The sequence below is a fragment of the Esox lucius genome, chromosome 9 (assembly GCF_011004845.1).
Source record: "Esox lucius isolate fEsoLuc1 chromosome 9, fEsoLuc1.pri, whole genome shotgun sequence".
Lineage (NCBI taxonomy): Eukaryota > Metazoa > Chordata > Actinopteri > Esociformes > Esocidae > Esox > Esox lucius.
This window is the reverse complement of record NC_047577.1, coordinates 2,644,130-2,667,136: the sequence shown is the minus strand read 5'-3', so window position 1 is coordinate 2,667,136 and position 23,007 is coordinate 2,644,130. Positions and strand designations below refer to the sequence as shown.

The 23,007-nt window shown below is 40.1% G+C and overlaps 1 protein-coding gene across 7 annotated transcripts in view; it reads right to left on the bottom strand.

Annotated features, from left to right (window-relative positions):
- mslnb (mesothelin b) overlaps window positions 1-23,007 on the bottom strand; it is a 91,693-nt gene that overhangs the window by 55,225 nt on the left and 13,461 nt on the right. For 5 of the 7 annotated variants that reach the window (XM_034294027.1, XM_034294026.1, XM_034294023.1 and 2 more), the window contains exons 11-82: window positions 22,519-22,751; window positions 22,272-22,368; window positions 20,943-21,086; window positions 20,617-20,819; window positions 19,501-19,604; window positions 19,232-19,350; window positions 18,884-19,057; window positions 18,768-18,799; window positions 18,562-18,659; window positions 18,442-18,458; window positions 18,302-18,323; window positions 18,164-18,191; window positions 17,983-18,067; window positions 17,317-17,463; window positions 17,018-17,229; window positions 16,494-16,594; window positions 16,284-16,402; window positions 15,901-16,074; window positions 15,759-15,790; window positions 15,529-15,626; window positions 15,400-15,428; window positions 15,221-15,242; window positions 15,075-15,102; window positions 14,703-14,787; window positions 14,367-14,513; window positions 13,935-14,146; window positions 13,167-13,267; window positions 12,902-13,020; window positions 12,464-12,640; window positions 12,343-12,374; window positions 12,133-12,230; window positions 12,013-12,029; window positions 11,873-11,894; window positions 11,735-11,762; window positions 11,554-11,638; window positions 10,886-11,032; window positions 10,587-10,798; window positions 10,063-10,163; window positions 9,853-9,971; window positions 9,470-9,643; window positions 9,328-9,359; window positions 9,098-9,195; window positions 8,969-8,997; window positions 8,790-8,811; window positions 8,644-8,671; window positions 8,272-8,356; window positions 7,936-8,082; window positions 7,504-7,715; window positions 6,736-6,836; window positions 6,471-6,589; window positions 6,035-6,211; window positions 5,914-5,945; window positions 5,704-5,801; window positions 5,584-5,600; window positions 5,444-5,465; window positions 5,306-5,333; window positions 5,125-5,209; window positions 4,511-4,657; window positions 4,212-4,423; window positions 3,688-3,788; window positions 3,478-3,596; window positions 3,095-3,268; window positions 2,953-2,984; window positions 2,723-2,820; window positions 2,594-2,622; window positions 2,415-2,436; window positions 2,269-2,296; window positions 1,897-1,981; window positions 1,561-1,707; window positions 1,129-1,340; window positions 361-461; window positions 96-214 (exon numbers count right to left, since the gene is read on the bottom strand). In XM_034294027.1, coding sequence (XP_034149918.1) covers window positions 96-214; window positions 361-461; window positions 1,129-1,340; window positions 1,561-1,707; window positions 1,897-1,981; window positions 2,269-2,296; window positions 2,415-2,436; window positions 2,594-2,622; window positions 2,723-2,820; window positions 2,953-2,984; window positions 3,095-3,268; window positions 3,478-3,596; window positions 3,688-3,788; window positions 4,212-4,423; window positions 4,511-4,657; window positions 5,125-5,209; window positions 5,306-5,333; window positions 5,444-5,465; window positions 5,584-5,600; window positions 5,704-5,801; window positions 5,914-5,945; window positions 6,035-6,211; window positions 6,471-6,589; window positions 6,736-6,836; window positions 7,504-7,715; window positions 7,936-8,082; window positions 8,272-8,356; window positions 8,644-8,671; window positions 8,790-8,811; window positions 8,969-8,997; window positions 9,098-9,195; window positions 9,328-9,359; window positions 9,470-9,643; window positions 9,853-9,971; window positions 10,063-10,163; window positions 10,587-10,798; window positions 10,886-11,032; window positions 11,554-11,638; window positions 11,735-11,762; window positions 11,873-11,894; window positions 12,013-12,029; window positions 12,133-12,230; window positions 12,343-12,374; window positions 12,464-12,640; window positions 12,902-13,020; window positions 13,167-13,267; window positions 13,935-14,146; window positions 14,367-14,513; window positions 14,703-14,787; window positions 15,075-15,102; window positions 15,221-15,242; window positions 15,400-15,428; window positions 15,529-15,626; window positions 15,759-15,790; window positions 15,901-16,074; window positions 16,284-16,402; window positions 16,494-16,594; window positions 17,018-17,229; window positions 17,317-17,463; window positions 17,983-18,067; window positions 18,164-18,191; window positions 18,302-18,323; window positions 18,442-18,458; window positions 18,562-18,659; window positions 18,768-18,799; window positions 18,884-19,057; window positions 19,232-19,350; window positions 19,501-19,604; window positions 20,617-20,819; window positions 20,943-21,086; window positions 22,272-22,368; window positions 22,519-22,751 — 7,152 coding nt within the window. The remainder of the gene's footprint in view (window positions 1-95; window positions 215-360; window positions 462-1,128; window positions 1,341-1,560; window positions 1,708-1,896; window positions 1,982-2,268; window positions 2,297-2,414; window positions 2,437-2,593; window positions 2,623-2,722; window positions 2,821-2,952; window positions 2,985-3,094; window positions 3,269-3,477; window positions 3,597-3,687; window positions 3,789-4,211; window positions 4,424-4,510; window positions 4,658-5,124; window positions 5,210-5,305; window positions 5,334-5,443; window positions 5,466-5,583; window positions 5,601-5,703; window positions 5,802-5,913; window positions 5,946-6,034; window positions 6,212-6,470; window positions 6,590-6,735; window positions 6,837-7,503; window positions 7,716-7,935; window positions 8,083-8,271; window positions 8,357-8,643; window positions 8,672-8,789; window positions 8,812-8,968; window positions 8,998-9,097; window positions 9,196-9,327; window positions 9,360-9,469; window positions 9,644-9,852; window positions 9,972-10,062; window positions 10,164-10,586; window positions 10,799-10,885; window positions 11,033-11,553; window positions 11,639-11,734; window positions 11,763-11,872; window positions 11,895-12,012; window positions 12,030-12,132; window positions 12,231-12,342; window positions 12,375-12,463; window positions 12,641-12,901; window positions 13,021-13,166; window positions 13,268-13,934; window positions 14,147-14,366; window positions 14,514-14,702; window positions 14,788-15,074; window positions 15,103-15,220; window positions 15,243-15,399; window positions 15,429-15,528; window positions 15,627-15,758; window positions 15,791-15,900; window positions 16,075-16,283; window positions 16,403-16,493; window positions 16,595-17,017; window positions 17,230-17,316; window positions 17,464-17,982; window positions 18,068-18,163; window positions 18,192-18,301; window positions 18,324-18,441; window positions 18,459-18,561; window positions 18,660-18,767; window positions 18,800-18,883; window positions 19,058-19,231; window positions 19,351-19,500; window positions 19,605-20,616; window positions 20,820-20,942; window positions 21,087-22,271; window positions 22,369-22,518; window positions 22,752-23,007) is intronic. The other 2 variants (XM_034294025.1, XM_034294024.1) reach the window with 2 other exon arrangements.

The following is a 23,007-nucleotide window of genomic DNA, read 5'->3' as shown; positions in this document are numbered from 1 at the left end:
ATCAATCGGGACACTTCATACCTCTTCAATTTCTTCATTAATAAAAATATCTGTGTATAAACAAAGTGCCGTTGTCGGCAGGAAGTGAGAGTTACCGGAGTGAAGGCTGTGTTGAGATTCAGCAGTTCTGTGATGGACACCAGGGCAGAAAACGGACCAAAGTTCTTCTGCAGCCAGTCCACACTGCCGTTAGAGGTGGACACACAGCCACCGCCTGGACAGAAGAAGATGAACACACAGGCTAATACATCAAAATATAAAACATGTAAATTGACCCTCAACTCTGACATGGTAAACATTAGAAAATTACTATATGAAAAAACCCTGTCAACAACAATTACAAACTCTGCTGATCAATACCTGATGTGGGTCCAGACAGGAAGGGGATGATCAGGTCATTCAGAACCAACAGCTGCTGTGCTGGGCTCATCTCATCAAACTGGGCTCCAAACCCAGTCACTCTAAAAGTGGAAGGTAAGTAACAATTATAACCTATGAAGAAAATACCATTATGAAATACCTAACTTACACAGACATTCCATTATAAGGACTCAGATTATGAGGACATACTGAACCAGCACTAAGGGGGAGGGGCTTCCTTAACATGAACAACTATGATTGACATGATCTCCTTTACATCGACAATTATTGTTATGGAATATGTATATCTAATGAAGACTTGTAATATGTAATGTAATATGTAATATTACAATAGGTAATGTAATAGGTAATGTAATATGAGGACCTCATATTATGACAACACAATTTTATTAGAACTTAATATTATGGGAACAATGTTATTTGGACCTAATCCATAATATGAACACAATTAATTAGAAGCTTACAGTATGGAAACTGAATTTCATTAGGAACTAATATGATGGGAACAAAACACAATGATGACCTAAATGTTTGGAAACATAATATTATGAAGGCAAGACATTACAGAAACATTATTCAGACTATTATTGGGGAAGAAAACATTGTGAGCACCTAACATTACTGTGATATAACATAATAAGGTCCTAATACCTAGATAACAAAAAACAATAGTATTCTAAAGTTACTTAATGACGATCTGTTACACAAAACAAATTCTAAAATAACAATAAATGAGCGACGACTTACACAGCTTGGTAGGAGTCACAGCTCAGGTTCCGGGTACTCAGGCAGAACAGAAACCCTGCTGATGCTGATGGAAGGAACACGCTCAGACGCCCTGAGAACCACGTCCTGATGACATCACTGTTTCTCAGCTGATTTTCGGTCAGCCTGTTGACCCGGATCTGTCCAATCACATCTAGGGCCTGGGATACCGCTGGGCCAATCAAAGGCTTGGACTGGGGAGGAAAAGATACTGACAGGTTAGAATCTCCAAAATACTGTGTTGTATAACTGAAATTATTAAATGGGTTGATTGAGCATTTTGATGTCTCACTCTGACCACACACCGCAATCCAAAAATGCAATTCTTTTTTAAGTTTCTCCAACTAGCATACAAGCGGTGGTTCAGTCAACATTAGTAAGGTTAATCATAATGTACTTCAGGATTACATTTACCTGGTTGGAGAGAATGTCCAGAGCCTGATCCAGAACTGCAGAAGCTTTAGTCAAGAACAGCTTCCAGGTCTCTGTAGAGTAGGTGTTGTTTTCTGATAGTTTGCATTTCAGCAGCGTGACCAGATTGTCAACTGTGAGGTTTGTCAGCTGTAAAAGAGAAGTCCTTTACCCACTACTACCAACACTGCATGTATAAAACCCCAGATGACACATTAAGACAAATTCCAAAGAAAATATTTGAGAATTTTCCTGCAACCAATAAAACAGAAAGCCATTGGCTAACGTCAGTCATCTACGGTCCTAATATTGTTCATTTTAAGGTTGTTCTACTGGTACCTGTGAACAGGCGTATTGTCTGATGCTGTAGTTACATAGATCTCCAGTCATGATCCCTGTGTCCAAGAGGTGTTGTAGAGTAGAGCTGTAACACCAGTAAGACAGACACGTCAGACTGACAAACTCACAACAAACTCCAACAAACAGGATCACTGTTCCATCCATTGGCTTGTGAAGGATTACATCCTTTGTGTAACATCGCCAAAATTCCCATGTTTTTACAGATCATGGCTGGAAGATTCTGGTGTGTATTTACTTCCCAATTATTGAGAGAATTGTCCAACTGGCCTTTATGGTAAATGTGGGTCTTTTTTGGGAACGTTACCATACATGTTGTAATCATACTGATATCTGAATAACAGGTGACTGTACCTGTCAACTCCAGCACAGACACTTGTCGCTGAGAGAGATGGAAAAGAAAACAGAAAATAATACATTTGATTAAAGGTGCTGAAGTCCTAAGATACAGATAGGGGGATGGTTTGGTATCAAGTTGATGTTTACTGAACTTAACTTACCATTGTTAGGTGACATCGGACACTGGAAAACAACAGACACAAAAAAGAATCATTACAATAATAGAACAGTCACAAAGTTGTCCACCCATTCTTTACTAATTGTAGGGTAATTTAAAAAGCAAAACAACAAAACTTCTGGACAATCTGAACAAATATGAATAATGAATGTTGTGACTTACCTGTTGGTCAACTGGTATCAGAACACAATCTGCTCACATGAAAACAAAACATAAATGGTTGAAAACCTGTTTTGAAATCAGATTATAATTAGAATCTGATTGGTAAAATAGACTGTGTTCCTGTCTCACCTATTGGTGCAGATGCTGTGAGGTCATAGACACTGGCCCAGATGATTGGCTCCAACTGACTGGGCAAAGCTGACATGGCTTGGTAGAGCCTCACAAAGCTGTGTAAAACCAACATTAAAAAAGACAGATCACTTAAATATTTTCACATGAACACAGACAATATTCATGCAAGGCCTAGATCCACGTATTCCAAGTGGCCTATTGTAGATATTCTCTCTGGTTTTACTTACATGATCTGGTAGACTGGGCATCTAACTGGGGTCTGGAGGAGAAATCAGAAGTTAATGTCACCACATTAAGACAATATGAAAATGGGTTGTTCAAACAGACAGTTACTTAGGTTTGTTGATTTGTCATCATTGGGATCATTACCTCAGCAGAGAGCAAAACCAGTTGTTGCAGGAACTCTGGGAATCTCCTCTCCGTTGGCGATGCAGTCAGGAAGTCAAACACTGTGTTGATGATGACATCATTACCTGGTCCAGGAAGTGACAACACCACCAGCTCTGCTGTCTGCTTTGGAGAGAGAACTTCCAAGGCTGACAGCTGGAAGGAGGTAGAGGTGGAGAGACAGTCGTAAAGTTAAAGAAATGTCTTTGAATAAAAATCCTTGATGATTTCATCCGGGTGAACTGGTATGCCAAAATGTCAACATTACTATCAATCAATATGCTTCTTAATACATTTTTGACTATATACCATGAACGTTTTCATGAATAAACAATGTGGAGTTGTCGGCAGCAAGTAAGACTTACTGGAGAGAAGGCTGTGTTGAGGTTCAGCAGTTCTGTGATGGACACCAGGGCTGAAAATGGACCCAAGTTCTTCTGCAACCAGTCCACACTGCCGTTAGAGTTGGACACACAGCCAGGGCCTGGAAGGAAAAGACCAGTTGGTTCTGGTTGATGAGTAAATGATGATTAGGGACAGTTTGCTGGTTTAACTCTCATTGGTCTCTTCAATACCTGAGGAGTTTTGGCTCAGGAAGGGAACAATGAAGAATTTCAACACAAGCTCTTGTCTCATCGGACCCATCTGGTTGAAATGTTTGCCGAACTCCTTAAGTCTGCAAAAGAATAAAGACCCGTAAAGAAACCTCCAGATAAAGCGTCCATGTCACTTCCAGCATGAGTATCTTTCTTTGGATGCGTAGTGTTTAGAAACCAAAGACGACATTGGATCTTTTTGTCCACATGGATGGTTATGACCTGATGATTATTCCTGGGGTGGTCTGGACTTTATGGGAAAAGCCATGAATACAAAAAATGGATTGCCCTGGTGTGGAAAACACACACTATTGTGTCATCCCACTTGTTTACACGGAGACATTCCTTAAAAGGCATTGGATTCCTCATAGTCAGCTGAATACAACAATCACTTCCTCTACTGGCTAAGAAACTTTTTCATGAGAAAAATAATATATCTAAAGTTGTTTATTTCTAATGACGACCTTTATTATGAAGGCCTGATAGAAGACTATGGAACATACATCTGTTGGTAGGAGTCACAGCTGAGGTTCCGGGTACTCAGGCAGTGCAGAAACCCTGCTGATGCTGACGGAAGGAACACGCTCAGACGCTGAGAGAACCACGTCCTGATGACATCACTGTTTCTCAGCTGTTCGTCAGTCAGAAGGTTGAGTCGGATCTCTCCAATCACATCCAGCACCTCAGATACTGCTGGGCCAATCAATGGCATGGACTGAGAAGGAAGAGTTCATAGGTCATAAAAAGAGATATTGTATGCCTTTGAGGACCAGAGTTCTTGAACCCTGATCAATATTCTCACCATATTGGAGAACACGTCCAGAGCGTTGTCCAAGACAGAGGTCACTTTGGTGAGGAGAAACTTCCAGGTCTCTTTAGACTGAGAGGCGTTGCTGGTTAGTTCACATTTCAGAAGAGACACTAGGTTGTCGGCAGTGAAGTTGTTCAGCTTTGAAACAGAAGAATAGATGACATGGAGTAAATGTAGTGACATTATACATGGGGGTAAAGGTAGTGACATTATACATGGGGTAAAGGTAGTGACATTATACATGGGGGTAAAGGTAGTGACATTATACATGGGGTAAAGGTAGTGACATTATACATGGGGGTAAAGGTAGTGACATTATACATGGGGGTAAAGGTAGTGACATTATACATGGGAGTAAAGGTAGTAACATTATACATGGGGGTAAAGGTAGTGACATTATACATGGGGGTAAAGGTAGTAACCTTATACATGGGGGTAAAGGTAGTGACATTATACATGGGAGTAAAGGTAGTAACATTATACATGGGGGTAAAGGTAGTGACATTATACATGGGGGTAAAGGTAGTGACATTATACATGGGGTTAAAGGTAGGTTTCACCTTGGTATTTCCAAGTCCTTGTCTTTTATAGTAAAATAATCTCACCGATGCACATGCATATTCTTCCAGGGTAAAGTTACAGGGCACATCTGATGAATTTGATACGTCCAAATAACTTTCCAGTCCATAACTGTAAACATATCAAAGAAAAGAAAATCACTGACAACCATTGGAGAGTTTCTAAATGGATTAAGACCAGCTAGACATTACATAGAAGACTCTTTACCTGTTGACTCCTTCACAGATTCTAGTATCTGAAAATGACCATGATAGATAGAGACACACAGTTAGTTTTACCTCTTAGTCACCAATATACATTGCAGTCGCTAACAAATCTGCTGCTGCTGTCAAAGGAAACACTTACCATTGGATGGTGTTACTGGGCACTGTAAAGAACCAACATATTACATTACAAAGGCATCAATAATAATCAGTATGACTTGTACAACAGTCGACAGTAGTCAATTAAATATAATCTTCCATGACAAAGAGAGACGTTCTTACCTTCATTGGCAGGCAATCTATAAAGAAAACGTTGAAAAATAATGTTAGCCTTCTCTATCAAATTGATCATGTCATTCAAGTTAAAACAGTCACCATGGTTACTACTAATAGTGTCTGTACCTGCTGGGGAGGTCAGTGTCAGGTGGTCTATGGTGGACCAGACGACAGGTTCCATCTCTAGAGGAACTGACGATGAGACCTGGTACAGACGCTCAAAGCTGGGATATGGAGAATATAGATATGTCAAGGTATAGTATTTTGCTGTGGTTTAAAAGATTTTAAAAGTAATGTACACATTTTCATGATTAGACTTCTGCTAAAATAACTTACATGATCTTATACGTATCACAAGGAAGCATTATCTGAAACACACATCAAATGGATTCATAAACACCAATAACAAGTTGAGGCCCAAGTTTGAACTGTTGTTTACTAATCCACAAAGTCTTACCTGTGCAGAGAATATGACCAGTTGTTGGAGGAACTCTGGGAATCTCCTCTCCGTTGGCGATGCAATCAGGAAGTCAAACACTGTGTTGATGACGACATCTTTACCTGGAAGACCAGGAAGAGAAAACACCACCAGCTCTGCAGTCTGCTTTGGAGAGAGAACTGTCAGGGCGGACAACTGGAAGAGAGGAGACAAGACAACAAAACAAACCATTACCTTGACATATTTATCCCCCCCCAAAAAATGGAGAGAAAAATATTCTATTTCCTATTTGGACACTCAAAACATCCCTTAAATATGTCATATTGACAAATATATATTACCACGATGCCTTAGTCAGAATCAATCGGGACACTTCATACCTCTTCAATTTCTTCATTAATAAAAATATCTGTGTATAAACAAAGTGCCGTTGTCGGCAGGAAGTGAGAGTTACCGGAGTGAAGGCTGTGTTGAGATTCAGCAGTTCTGTGATGGACACCAGGGCAGAAAACGGACCAAAGTTCTTCTGCAGCCAGTCCACACTGCCGTTAGAGGTGGACACACAGCCACCGCCTGGACAGAAGAAGATGAACACACAGGCTAATACATCAAAATATAAAACATGTAAATTGACCCTCAACTCTGACATGGTAAACATTAGAAAATTACTATATGAAAAAACCCTGTCAACAACAATTACAAACTCTGCTGATCAATACCTGATGTGGGTCCAGACAGGAAGGGGATGATCAGGTCATTCAGAACCAACAGCTGCTGTGCTGGGCTCATCTCATCAAACTGGGCTCCAAACCCAGTCACTCTAAAAGTGGAAGGTAAGTAACAATTATAACCTATGAAGAAAATACCATTATGAAATACCTAACTTACACAGACATTCCATTATAAGGACTCAGATTATGAGGACATACTGAACCAGCACTAAGGGGGAGGGGCTTCCTTAACATGAACAACTATGATTGACATGATCTCCTTTACATCGACAATTATTGTTATGGAATATGTATATCTAATGAAGACTTGTAATATGTAATGTAATATGTAATATTACAATAGGTAATGTAATAGGTAATGTAATATGAGGACCTCATATTATGACAACACAATTTTATTAGAACTTAATATTATGGGAACAATGTTATTTGGACCTAATCCATAATATGAACACAATTAATTAGAAGCTTACAGTATGGAAACTGAATTTCATTAGGAACTAATATGATGGGAACAAAACACAATGATGACCTAAATGTTTGGAAACATAATATTATGAAGGCAAGACATTACAGAAACATTATTCAGACTATTATTGGGGAAGAAAACATTGTGAGCACCTAACATTACTGTGATATAACATAATAAGGTCCTAATACCTAGATAACAAAAAACAATAGTATTCTAAAGTTACTTAATGACGATCTGTTACACAAAACAAATTCTAAAATAACAATAAATGAGCGACGACTTACACAGCTTGGTAGGAGTCACAGCTCAGGTTCCGGGTACTCAGGCAGAACAGAAACCCTGCTGATGCTGATGGAAGGAACACGCTCAGACGCCCTGAGAACCACGTCCTGATGACATCACTGTTTCTCAGCTGATTTTCGGTCAGCCTGTTGACCCGGATCTGTCCAATCACATCTAGGGCCTGGGATACCGCTGGGCCAATCAAAGGCTTGGACTGGGGAGGAAAAGATACTGACAGGTTAGAATCTCCAAAATACTGTGTTGTATAACTGAAATTATTAAATGGGTTGATTGAGCATTTTGATGTCTCACTCTGACCACACACCGCAATCCAAAAATGCAATTCTTTTTTAAGTTTCTCCAACTAGCATACAAGCGGTGGTTCAGTCAACATTAGTAAGGTTAATCATAATGTACTTCAGGATTACATTTACCTGGTTGGAGAGAATGTCCAGAGCCTGATCCAGAACTGCAGAAGCTTTAGTCAAGAACAGCTTCCAGGTCTCTGTAGAGTAGGTGTTGTTTTCTGATAGTTTGCATTTCAGCAGCGTGACCAGATTGTCAACTGTGAGGTTTGTCAGCTGTAAAAGAGAAGTCCTTTACCCACTACTACCAACACTGCATGTATAAAACCCCAGATGACACATTAAGACAAATTCCAAAGAAAATATTTGAGAATTTTCCTGCAACCAATAAAACAGAAAGCCATTGGCTAACGTCAGTCATCTACGGTCCTAATATTGTTCATTTTAAGGTTGTTCTACTGGTACCTGTGAACAGGCGTATTGTCTGATGCTGTAGTTACATAGATCTCCAGTCATGATCCCTGTGTCCAAGAGGTGTTGTAGAGTAGAGCTGTAACACCAGTAAGACAGACACGTCAGACTGACAAACTCACAACAAACTCCAACAAACAGGATCACTGTTCCATCCATTGGCTTGTGAAGGATTACATCCTTTGTGTAACATCGCCAAAATTCCCATGTTTTTACAGATCATGGCTGGAAGATTCTGGTGTGTATTTACTTCCCAATTATTGAGAGAATTGTCCAACTGGCCTTTATGGTAAATGTGGGTCTTTTTTGGGAACGTTACCATACATGTTGTAATCATACTGATATCTGAATAACAGGTGACTGTACCTGTCAACTCCAGCACAGACACTTGTCGCTGAGAGAGATGGAAAAGAAAACAGAAAATAATACATTTGATTAAAGGTGCTGAAGTCCTAAGATACAGATAGGGGGATGGTTTGGTATCAAGTTGATGTTTACTGAACTTAACTTACCATTGTTAGGTGACATCGGACACTGGAAAACAACAGACACAAAAAAGAATCATTACAATAATAGAACAGTCACAAAGTTGTCCACCCATTCTTTACTAATTGTAGGGTAATTTAAAAAGCAAAACAACAAAACTTCTGGACAATCTGAACAAATATGAATAATGAATGTTGTGACTTACCTGTTGGTCAACTGGTATCAGAACACAATCTGCTCACATGAAAACAAAACATAAATGGTTGAAAACCTGTTTTGAAATCAGATTATAATTAGAATCTGATTGGTAAAATAGACTGTGTTCCTGTCTCACCTATTGGTGCAGATGCTGTGAGGTCATAGACACTGGCCCAGATGATTGGCTCCAACTGACTGGGCAAAGCTGACATGGCTTGGTAGAGCCTCACAAAGCTGTGTAAAACCAACATTAAAAAAGACAGATCACTTAAATATTTTCACATGAACACAGACAATATTCATGCAAGGCCTAGATCCACGTATTCCAAGTGGCCTATTGTAGATATTCTCTCTGGTTTTACTTACATGATCTGGTAGACTGGGCATCTAACTGGGGTCTGGAGGAGAAATCAGAAGTTAATGTCACCACATTAAGACAATATGAAAATGGGTTGTTCAAACAGACAGTTACTTAGGTTTGTTGATTTGTCATCATTGGGATCATTACCTCAGCAGAGAGCAAAACCAGTTGTTGCAGGAACTCTGGGAATCTCCTCTCCGTTGGCGATGCAGTCAGGAAGTCAAACACTGTGTTGATGATGACATCATTACCTGGTCCAGGAAGTGACAACACCACCAGCTCTGCTGTCTGCTTTGGAGAGAGAACTTCCAAGGCTGACAGCTGGAAGGAGGTAGAGGTGGAGAGACAGTCGTAAAGTTAAAGAAATGTCTTTGAATAAAAATCCTTGATGATTTCATCCGGGTGAACTGGTATGCCAAAATGTCAACATTACTATCAATCAATATGCTTCTTAATACATTTTTGACTATATACCATGAACGTTTTCATGAATAAACAATGTGGAGTTGTCGGCAGCAAGTAAGACTTACTGGAGAGAAGGCTGTGTTGAGGTTCAGCAGTTCTGTGATGGACACCAGGGCTGAAAATGGACCCAAGTTCTTCTGCAACCAGTCCACACTGCCGTTAGAGTTGGACACACAGCCAGGGCCTGGAAGGAAAAGACCAGTTGGTTCTGGTTGATGAGTAAATGATGATTAGGGACAGTTTGCTGGTTTAACTCTCATTGGTCTCTTCAATACCTGAGGAGTTTTGGCTCAGGAAGGGAACAATGAAGAATTTCAACACAAGCTCTTGTCTCATCGGACCCATCTGGTTGAAATGTTTGCCGAACTCCTTAAGTCTGCAAAAGAATAAAGACCCGTAAAGAAACCTCCAGATAAAGCGTCCATGTCACTTCCAGCATGAGTATCTTTCTTTGGATGCGTAGTGTTTAGAAACCAAAGACGACATTGGATCTTTTTGTCCACATGGATGGTTATGACCTGATGATTATTCCTGGGGTGGTCTGGACTTTATGGGAAAAGCCATGAATACAAAAAATGGATTGCCCTGGTGTGGAAAACACACACTATTGTGTCATCCCACTTGTTTACACGGAGACATTCCTTAAAAGGCATTGGATTCCTCATAGTCAGCTGAATACAACAATCACTTCCTCTACTGGCTAAGAAACTTTTTCATGAGAAAAATAATATATCTAAAGTTGTTTATTTCTAATGACGACCTTTATTATGAAGGCCTGATAGAAGACTATGGAACATACATCTGTTGGTAGGAGTCACAGCTGAGGTTCCGGGTACTCAGGCAGTGCAGAAACCCTGCTGATGCTGACGGAAGGAACACGCTCAGACGCTGAGAGAACCACGTCCTGATGACATCACTGTTTCTCAGCTGTTCGTCAGTCAGAAGGTTGAGTCGGATCTCTCCAATCACATCCAGCACCTCAGATACTGCTGGGCCAATCAATGGCATGGACTGAGAAGGAAGAGTTCATAGGTCATAAAAAGAGATATTGTATGCCTTTGAGGACCAGAGTTCTTGAACCCTGATCAATATTCTCACCATATTGGAGAACACGTCCAAAGCGTTGTCCAAGACAGAGGTCACTTTGGTGAGGAGAAACTTCCAGGTCTCTTTAGACTGAGAGGCGTTGCTGGTTAGTTCACATTTCAGAAGAGACACTAGGTTGTCGGCAGTGAAGTTGTTCAGCTTTGAAACAGAAGAATAGATGACATGGAGTAAATGTAGTGACATTATACATGGGGGTAAAGGTAGTGACATTATACATGGGGGTAAAGGTAGTGACATTATACATGGGGTAAAGGTAGTGACATTATACATGGGGGTAAAGGTAGTGACATTATACATGGGGGTAAAGGTAGTAACATTATACGTGGGGGTAAAGGTAGTGATATTATACGTGGGGGTAAAGGTAGTGACATTATACATGGGGGTAAAGGTAGTGACATTATACATGGGGTAAAGGTAGTGACATTATACATGGGGGTAAAGGTAGTGACATTATACATGGGGGTAAAGGTAGTGACATTATACATGGGGGTAAAGGTAGTGACATTATACATGGGAGTAAAGGTAGTAACCTTATACATGGGGGTAAAGGTAGTGACATTATACATGGGGGTAAAGGTAGTGACATTATACATGGGGTTAAAGGTAGGTTTCACCTTGGTATTTCCAAGTCCTTGTCTTTTATAGTAAAATAATCTCACCGATGCACATGCATATTCTTCCAGGGTAAAGTTACAGGGCACATCTGATGAATTTGATACGTCCAAATAACTTTCCAGTCCATAACTGTAAACATATCAAAGAAAAGAAAATCACTGACAACCATTGGAGAGTTTCTAAATGGATTAAGACCAGCTAGACATTACATAGAAGACTCTTTACCTGTTGACTCCTTCACAGATTCTAGTATCTGAAAATGACCATGATAGATAGAGACACACAGTTAGTTTTACCTCTTAGTCACCAATATACATTGCAGTCGCTAACAAATCTGCTGCTGCTGTCAAAGGAAACACTTACCATTGGATGGTGTTACTGGGCACTGTAAAGAACCAACATATTACATTACAAAGGCATCAATAATAATCAGTATGACTTGTACAACAGTCGACAGTAGTCAATTAAATATAATCTTCCATGACAAAGAGAGACGTTCTTACCTTCATTGGCAGGCAATCTATAAAGAAAACGTTGAAAAATAATGTTAGCCTTCTCTATCAAATTGATCATGTCATTCAAGTTAAAACAGTCACCATGGTTACTACTAATAGTGTCTGTACCTGCTGGGGAGGTCAGTGTCAGGTGGTCTATGGTGGACCAGACGACAGGTTCCATCTCTAGAGGAACTGACGATGAGACCTGGTACAGACGCTCAAAGCTGGGATATGGAGAATATAGATATGTCAAGGTATAGTATTTTGCTGTGGTTTAAAAGATTTTAAAAGTAATGTACACATTTTCATGATTAGACTTCTGCTAAAATAACTTACATGATCTTATACGTATCACAAGGAAGCATTATCTGAAACACACATCAAATGGATTCATAAACACCAATAACAAGTTGAGGCCCAAGTTTGAACTGTTGTTTACTAATCCACAAAGTCTTACCTGTGCAGAGAATATGACCAGTTGTTGGAGGAACTCTGGGAATCTCCTCTCCGTTGGCGATGCAATCAGGAAGTCAAACACTGTGTTGATGACGACATCTTTACCTGGAAGACCAGGAAGAGAAAACACCACCAGCTCTGCAGTCTGCTTTGGAGAGAGAACTGTCAGGGCGGACAACTGGAAGAGAGGAGACAAGACAACAAAACAAACCATTACCTTGACATATTTACCCCCCCCCCCAAAAAATTGAGAGAAAAATATTCTATTTCCTATTTGGACACTCAAAACATCCCTTAAATATGTCATATTGACAAATATATATTACCACGATGCCTTAGTCAGAATCAATCGGGACACTTCATATCTCTTCAATTTCTTCATTAATAAAAATATCTGTGTATAAACAAAGTGGCGTTGTCGGCAGGAAGTGAGAGTTACCGGAGTGAAGGCTGTGTTGAGGTTCAGCAGTTCTGTGATGGACACCAGGGCTGAAAACGGCCCAAAGTTCTTCTGCAGCCAGTCCACACTGCCGTTAGAGGTGGACACACAGCCACCGCCTGGACAGAAGAAGATGAACATACAGGCTAATACATCAAAATATAAAACATGTAAATTGACCCTCAACTCTGACATGGTAAACATTAGAAAATTACTATATGAAAAAACCCTGTCAACAACAATTAAAAACTCTGCTGATCAATACCTGATGTGGGTCCAGACAGGAAGGGGATGATCAGGTCATTCAGAACCAACAGCTGCTGTGCTGGGCTCATCTCATCAAACTGGGCTCCAAACCCAGTCACTCTGAAAGTGGAAGGTAAGTAACAATTATAACCTATGAAGAAAATACCATTATGAAATATCTAACTTACACAGACATTCCATTATAAGGACTCAGATTATGAGGACATACTGAACCAGCACTAAGGGGGAGGGGCTTCCTTAACATGAATAACTATGATTGATGTGATCTCCTTTACATCGACAATAATAGGTATGGAATATGTATATCTAATGAAGACTTGTAATATGTAATGTAATATGTAACATTACAATAGGTAATGTAAAAGGTAATGTAATATGAGGACCTCATATTATGAGAACACAATTTCATTAGAACTTAATATTATGGGAACAATGTTATTTGGACCTAATCCATAATATGAACACAATTAATTAGAAGCTTACAGTATGGAAACTGAATTTCATTAGGAACTAATATGATGGGAACAAAACACAATGATGACCTAAATGTTTGGAAACATAATATTATGAAGGCAAGACATTACAGAAACACTATTCAGACTATTAATGGGGAAGAAAACATTGTGAGCACCTAACATTACTGTGATATAACATAATAAGGTCCTAATACCTACATAACAAAAAACAATAGTATTCTAAAGTTACTTAATGACGACCTGTTACACAAAACAAATTCTAAAATAACAATAAATGAGCGACGACTTACACAGCTTGGTAGGAGTCACAGCTCAGGTTCCGGGTACTCAGGCAGAACAGAAACCCTGCTGATGCTGATGGAAGGAACACGCTCAGACGCCCTGAGAACCACGTCCTGATGACATCACTGTTTCTCAGCTGATTTTCGGTCAGCCTGTTGACCCGGATCTGTCCAATCACATCTAGGGCCTGGGATACCGCTGGGCCAATCAAAGGCTTGGACTGGGGAGGAAAAGATACTGACAGGTTAGAATCTCCAAAATACTGTGTTGTATAACTGAAATTATTAAATGGGTTGATTGAGCATTTTGATGTCTCACTCTGACCACACACCGCAATCCAAAAATGCAATTCTTTTTTAAGTTTCTCCAACTAGCATACAAGCGGTGGTTCAGTCAACATTAGTAAGGTTAATCATAATGTACTTCAGGATTACATTTACCTGGTTGGAGAGAATGTCCAGAGCCTGATCCAGAACTGCAGAAGCTTTAGTCAAGAACAGCTTCCAGGTCTCTGTAGAGTAGGTGTTGTTTTCTGATAGTTTGCATTTCAGCAGCGTGACCAGATTGTCAACTGTGAGGTTTGTCAGCTGTAAAAGAGAAGTCCTTTACCCACTACTACCAACACTGCATGTATAAAACCCCAGATGACACATTAAGACAAATTCCAAAGAAAATATTTGAGGATTTTCCTGCAACCAATAAAACAGAAAGCCATTGGCTAACGTCAGTCATCTACAGTCCTAATATTGTTCATTTTAAGGTTGTTCTACTGGTACCTGTGAACAGGCGTATTGTCTGATGCTGTAGTTACATAGATCTCCAGTCATGATCCCTGAGTCCAAGAGGTGTTGTAGAGTAGAGCTGTAACACCAGTAAGACAGACACATCAGACTGACAAACTCACAACAAACTCCAACAAACAGGATCACTGTTCCATCCATTGGCTTGTGAAGGATTACATCCTTTGTGTAACATCGCCAAAATTCCCATGTTTTTACAGATCATGGCTGGAAGATTCTGGTGTGTATTTACTTCCCAATTATTGAGAGAATTGTCCAACTGGCCTTTATGGTAAATGTGGGTCTTTTTTGGGAACGTTACCATACATGTTGTAATCATACTGATATCTGAATAACAGGTGACTGTACCTGTCAACTCCAGCACAGACACTTGTCGCTGAGAGAGATGGAAAAGAAAACAGAAAATAATACATTTGATTAAAGGTGCTGAAGTCCTAAGATACAGATAGGGGGATGGTTTGGTATCAAGTTGATGTTTACTGAACTTAACTTACCATTGTTAGGTGACATCGGACACTGGAAAACAACAGACACAAAAAAGAATCATTACAATAATAGAACAGTCACAAAGTTGTCCACCCATTCTTTACTAATTGTAGGGTAATTTAAAAAGCAAAACAACAAAACTTCTGGACAATCTGAACAAATATGAATAATGAATGTTGTGACTTACCTGTTGGTCAACTGGTATCAGAACACAATCTGCTCACATGAAAACAAAACATAAATGGTTGAAAACCTGTTTTAAAATCAGATTATAATTAGAATCTGATTGGTAAAATAGACTGTGTTCCTGTCTCACCTATTGGTGCAGATGCTGTGAGGTCATAGACACTGGCCCAGATGATTGGCTCCAACTGACTGGGCAAAGCTGACATGGCTTGGTAGAGCCTCACAAAGCTGTGTAAAACCAACATTAAAAAAGACAGATCACTTAAATATTTTCACATGAACACAGACAATATTCATGCAAGGCCTAGATCCACGTATTCCAAGTGGCCTATTGTAGATATTCTCTCTGGTTTTACTTACATGATCTGGTAGACTGGGCATCTAACTGGGGTCTGGAGGAGAAATCAGAAGTTAATGTCACCACATTAAGACAATATGAAAATGGGTTGTTCAAACAGACAGTTACTTAGGTTTGTTGATTTGTCATCATTGGGATCATTACCTCAGCAGAGAGCAAAACCAGTTGTTGCAGGAACTCTGGGAATCTCCTCTCCGTTGGCGATGCAGTCAGGAAGTCAAACACTGTGTTGATGATGACATCATTACCTGGTCCAGGAAGTGACAACACCACCAGCTCTGCTGTCTGCTTTGGAGAGAGAACTTCCAAGGCTGACAGCTGGAAGGAGGTAGAGGTGGAGAGACAGTCGTAAAGTTAAAGAAATGTCTTTGAATAAAAATCCTTGATGATTTCATCCGGGTGAACTGGTATGCCAAAATGTCAACATTACTATCAATCAATATGCTTCTTAATACATTTTTGACTATATACCATGAACGTTTTCATGAATAAACAATGTGGAGTTGTCGGCAGCAAGTAAGACTTACTGGAGAGAAGGCTGTGTTGAGGTTCAGCAGTTCTGTGATGGACACCAGGGCTGAAAATGGACCCAAGTTCTTCTGCAACCAGTCCACACTGCCGTTAGAGTTGGACACACAGCCAGGGCCTGGAAGGAAAAGACCAGTTGGTTCTGGTTGATGAGTAAATGATGATTAGGGACAGTTTGCTGGTTTAACTCTCATTGGTCTCTTCAATACCTGAGGAGTTTTGGCTCAGGAAGGGAACAATGAAGAATTTCAACACAAGCTCTTGTCTCATCGGACCCATCTGGTTGAAATGTTTGCCGAACTCCTTAAGTCTGCAAAAGAATAAAGACCCGTAAAGAAACCTCCAGATAAAGCGTCCATGTCACTTCCAGCATGAGTATCTTTCTTTGGATGCGTAGTGTTTAGAAACCAAAGACGACATTGGATCTTTTTGTCCACATGGATGGTTATGACCTGATGATTATTCCTGGGGTGGTCTGGACTTTATGGGAAAAGCCATGAATACAAAAAATGGATTGCCCTGGTGTGGAAAACACACACTATTGTGTCATCCCACTTGTTTACACGGAGACATTCCTTAAAAGGCATTGGATTCCTCATAGTCAGCTGAATACAACAATCACTTCCTCTACTGGCTAAGAAACTTTTTCATGAGAAAAATAATATATCTAAAGTTGTTTATTTCTAATGACGACCTTTATTATGAAGGCCTGATAGAAGACTATGGAACATACATCTGTTGGTAGGAGTCACAGCTGAGGTTCCGGGTACTCAGGCAGTGCAGAAACCCTGCTGATGCTGACGGAAGGAACACGCTCAGACGCTGAGAGAACCACGTCCTGATGACATCACTGTTTCTCAGCTGTTCGTCAGTCAGAAGGTTGAGTCGGATCTCTCCAATCACATCCAGCACCTCAGATACTGCTGGGCCAATCAATGGCATGGACTGAGAAGGAAGAGTTCATAGGTCATAAAAAGAGATATTGTATGCCTTTGAGGACCAGAGTTCTTGAACCCTGATCAATATTCTCACCATATTGGAGAACACGTCCAGAGCGTTGTCCAAGACAGAGGTCACTTTGGTGAGGAGAAACTTCCAGGTCTCTTTAGACTGAGAGGCGTTGCTGGTTAGTTCACATTTCAGAAGAGACACTAGGTTGTCGGCAGTGAAGTTGTTCAGCTTTGAAACAGAAGAATAGATGACATGGAGTAAATGTAGTGACATTATACATGGGGGTAAAGGTAGTGACATTAACATGGGGGTAAAGGTAGTGACATTATACATGGGGTAAAGGTAGTGACATTATACATGGGGGTAAAGGTAGTGACATTATACATGGGGGTAAAGGTAGTAACATTATACGTGGGGGTAAAGGTAGTGATATTATACGTGGGGGTAAAGGTAGTGACATTATACATGGGGGTAAAGGTAGTGACATTATACATGGGGTAAAGGTAGTGACATTATACATGGGGGTAAAGGTAGTGACATTATACATGGGGGTAAAGGTAGTGACATTATACATGGGGGTAAAGGTAGTGACATTATACATGGGAGTAAAGGTAGTAACCTTATACATGGGGGTAAAGGTAGTGACATTATACATGGGGTAAAGGTAGTGACATTATACATGGGGTTAAAGGTAGGTTTCACCTTGGTATTTCCAAGTCCTTGTCTTTTATAGTAAAATAATCTCACCGATGCACATGCATATTCTTCCAGGGTAAAGTTACAGGGCACATCTGATGAATTTGATACGTCCAAATAACTTTCCAGTCCATAACTGTAAACATATCAAAGAAAAGAAAATCACTGACAACCATTGGAGAGTTTCTAAATGGATTAAGACCAGCTAGACATTACATAGAAGACTCTTTACCTGTTGACTCCTTCACAGATTCTAGTATCTGAAAATGACCATGATAGATAGAGACACACAGTTAGTTTTACCTCTTAGTCACCAATATACATTGCAGTCGCTAACAAATCTGCTGCTGCTGTCAAAGGAAACACTTACCATTGGATGGTGTTACTGGGCACTGTAAAGAACCAACATATTACATTACAAAGGCATCAATAATAATCAGTATGACTTGTACAACAGTCGACAGTAGTCAATTAAATATAATCTTCCATGACAAAGAGAGACGTTCTTACCTTCATTGGCAGGCAATCTATAAAGAAAACGTTGAAAAATAATGTTAGCCTTCTCTATCAAATTGATCATGTCATTCAAGTTAAAACAGTCACCATGGTTACTACTAATAGTGTCTGTACCTGCTGGGGAGGTCAGTGTCAGGTGGTCTATGGTGGACCAGACGACAGGTTCCATCTCTAGAGGGACTATTTCCAAGGCCTTGTACAGACGCTCAAAGCTGGGACAAACACAAAATTTGAGTCAACATAATAAACCATTTCAAAGCATGGGGATAAAACAGGTTTGCATTTCAATGTTAGCCTGCTTGATTTGTACACTAACTTACATTATTTTATAAGATTGGCAGGGCACAGTCACCTAAAATAAAAACAGCAAAGGGCTTCATTAGTACAATAACAAGTTGAAGTAAAAAATGTTGTTTATTAATCCACTAACTGTTACCTCAGCAGAGAGCAAAACCAGTTGTTGGAGGAACTCTGGGAATCTCCTCTCCGTTGGTGATGCAGTCAGGAAGTCAAACACTGTGTTGATGACGACATCTTTACCTGGTCCAGGAAGTGACAACAACACCAGCTCTGCTGTTTGCGTTGGAGAGAGGACCTTCAGGGCTGACAACTGGAAGAGAGGATACAAGAAGGTTATAAATCCTTATAAACAGAGGTTACAGTGTCCCTTTTAGATTTGTGAAAACACACACGTTGTTGAAAGGAGACTCAGTTTTAACACAAAAGTATTAAGTATAATTATTAAATTGGCGGTAGAGAAGAACATGATTTGCAAGACACTTACAGCTGAGAAATTTGCATTTAGATAATAAAAATCTGTCAGAGGAGCTAATACAGAGAATCCGCCAAAGTTCTTTGTTAGCCATTCTGTGCTGCTACTAGCTGAAGAGATGCATTGTGGGTCTGAAAAGGTAGAAAGTTTCAGTATTTCAGAGGCATTTTGGTTATGATGACTTCTATTTCATTAACAGCAATATTACATTTTCTACTGCTGCAGAAATAGTCAGTTTTTGCTTTCTTCTAATTCTGCCATCAGCCAATCAAAATGCTTACCTGAAGAGTTGTGATTCAAAAGGAAGGGGAACAGGAAGTAACTGTAGATATTTTGCTCATCCTTTTGATTCATGAGGTATATGTTAAGACTCAGCTCCTCTACACTGTAACACAGCACAGGCATTTTAATTATAACAGCTATCCTATAATAATATAGCAGCAATCCCCATAGTGATATAACAGCACTCCCCATTATAATATAGCAGCTATCCCCACAGTAATATAAAGGCTATCTCTATAAGAATATAACAGATATCCGAATAGTGATAGTGATAAAAATTATGAATACCATTTACAAAAGCAAAGAATAAATATAACTTTTACAAAAATGTGTTTGATAGAAACTCAAAGATGTCAAACAGTATTTTTTTTTGTTGGCAATCAAAGGTGTTGATGGATGTATTAGGTTAGGTTTAATGTTGATACTGTTCTTAATTTCAACCACAATACTTAAAGGTATTGGTAAATGTTTAGGCTAGGTTTAGAGTTGACACTAACAGGGTCTGTATTAGGTATTTAAGTTAGGTTTAGAGTCAATATTCAGAGTGCATGGTAGGTGTTTAGGTTAGCTTTTGAGTTGATACTCACAGGGCTTGGTAAATGTTTAGTTTTGGTTTAGAGTTGATTCTCTCAGGGCTTAGTAATTGTTTAGGTTAGGTTTAGATTTGATACTCACAGGGCTTGATAAATGTTTAGGTTAGGTTTAGGGTTGATACTCACATAGCTTGATAGATGTTTATGTTAGGTTTAGAGATGATACTCAAAGGGCTTGGTAAATGTTTAGGTTAGGTTTAGAGTTGATACTCACAGAGTTTCGTAAATGTTTAAGGTAGGTTTAGTGCTGATACTTACAGGGCTTGGCAGTTGTTTATGTTAGGTTTAGTGCTGATACTTACAGGGCTTGGTAAATGTTTAGGGCTGGTTTAGTGCTGATACTTACAGGGCTTGGTAAATGTTTAGGGTTGGTTTAGTGCTGATACTTACAGGGCTTGGTAAATGTTTAGGGTTGGTTTAGTGCTGATACTTACAGGGCTTGGTAAATGTTTAGGGCTGGTTTAGTGCTGATACTTACAGGGCTTGGTAAATGTTTAGGGCTGGTTTAGTGCTGATACTTACAGGGCTTGGTAGACAGGGCAGGTAAAATTCTTTGTGCTGAGGCAGGACAGAAGGCGGGTGGGGATGGAAGGCAGAAGTGGCTTCAGTTTGATCTGGAACCAGAGTCTGATGAATTCCGGGTCATTGAGATTCTCATGGGTAAGAGCCGGGGATTCGGCGTGGCCAAACACCTCTCGGAAGTGGTGCGCCAGTTCACTGAAGTTCTGCATGGGGGGGGGGCAGCTTGTTATTTAAATTATGGTATAGCTCACACCAGACAGAAAATGCATCCAACATTTTCAGACGACAAAATGTAATTAGTCTCCCAGTAATTGGTTGAACCGTACCGCTGTAGAGAAGTCTTGCACCAATGAGTTCAGTCGGCCCGTCAACTCCCTGACCAGACCCATTACAGTCTCCTCCGACATAGTCAGGTTACTACGGGCAACACAGTGAAGGACTCGAGCCACTTTCTCCACAGCATTGGTTAACTGGGGAGAGTGTACAGGTGACAATAAGAAAGAAATTCCTTCAAGAGAACATATTTGTTCTCTCTGGCAATGTTGTCTGATGTAAAAATGAACAGTAGCAATAATTAAGTGAGTAATAATAGTAAGGGAAGACAAATCATTCTGGTTTTAAAGTGTGTTAGAGCATTTTAGAACATGCTGATTCAGCCTGACTACAGATGCGGGTCATCACAGACAGATCTTGCTACCCTGACAGGACAGAATGTGCTCTGCCCTCAGAAAGCTAATTCCAAAGAGATTTAAAAACATTAAATAACCCCAAAGAGATTGAAATACAGTAAGTAACCCCATAGAGATTTCAATATAATAACTAACCCCATAGAGATTTCAATATAGTAACTAACCCCACAGAGATTTAAATAGAGTAACTATCCCCAAAGAGATTTAAATACAGTAACTAACCCCATAGAGACCTCAAGCAAGCTAATCCGATAGAGATTTAAATACAGCAGCTAACCTGGAAAAGATATAGATACAACAGCTAACCCCGAAGAGATTTAAATATACTTACTTACCCCCTTAAATATTTAAATATAGGAGCTATCTTCAGATATTTAAATATAGGAGCTGTCTCCAGATATTTTAATATAGGAGCTATCATAAGATATTTAAACATAGGAGCTCTCCTAATACATATTTAAAAATAGGAGCTATCTTCATAGATATTTAAATATAGGAGCTATCTTCATAGATATTTAAATATAGGAGCTCTCCTAATACATATTTAAATATAGGAGCTATCTTCATAGATATTTAAATATAGGAGCTATCGTCATAGATATTTAAATATAGGAGCTATCTTCATAGATATTTAAATATAGGAGCTCTCCTAATACATATTTAAATATAAGAGCTATCTTCATAGATATTTAAATATAGGAGCTATCGTCATAGATATTTAAATATAGGAGCTATCGTCATAGATATTTAAATATAGGAGCTGTCATGACAGAGATGACGGCCAGGTTCCAGCATGCATGCCAGATCTAGCAGCACCAAAAGAGGTGTAAAATATAGCAGCCAACAACATCACATGACCAGATACCCCACATCACATGACCAGATACCCCACATCACATGACCAGATACCCCATTCTGGCGTCCATTAAAATGTCCAGCAGGTCTGACGTGTGACCTTTCACTCACCCCACATGACCTCTCCTCCAGGGTGATGCTGCAGACGTCCGGGGGAGCGGTTTCGTTCTCCATGTTCTCCATGTTCTCCATGTGGCCGTTCAGGTAGCTAAGGGGTCAAAAGGGAATGCGACCGACATGTGAAGAGTCAACACACAACACAGTCTCTCCTTAATGAACTGCCAACATAGCGTCTGTGACTCTGGAGTCGCTGTTGACATGTAATATACATGTATTACATGTCAACCTGTGAACTCACAACACTCTGTGGAAGACGGCCTTCAGGCGGCTGGGTATGTGCGTCTGTTCTGGGGGCAGGACGCGGCGGAGGACAGGCACCACGACGTGGTTGTACCAGTCCTCCACGTCCAAAAGGGGGTCCAGCCAGGCTTCCGGACCCTCCTGGGGACGGTACCTCCCGGCCAGCTCCGCCAGTGTCCAGTTCAACACCACCTGAGTCAGAGTGCTGCTTCGGATCTCGGAGAGAGGCCTCTGGGGTGGGGGTGAGACAGACGGGTGAGACAGACAGTATCAACTGGGGAGGGGGTGAGACAGAAAGTGCTAGAGAGAAACAGAATCCTCTGTGGATGACAGTGAGACAGACAGGACTAGAGAGAGACAGGTTCCTCTGGGGATGGTAGGGGACAGACAGGGCTGGAGAAAAACAGGTTCCTGTGGGAATGGTAGTGATACAGACAGGGCTAGAGAAAGACAGGTTCCCCTGGAGATGGTAGTGATACAGACAGGG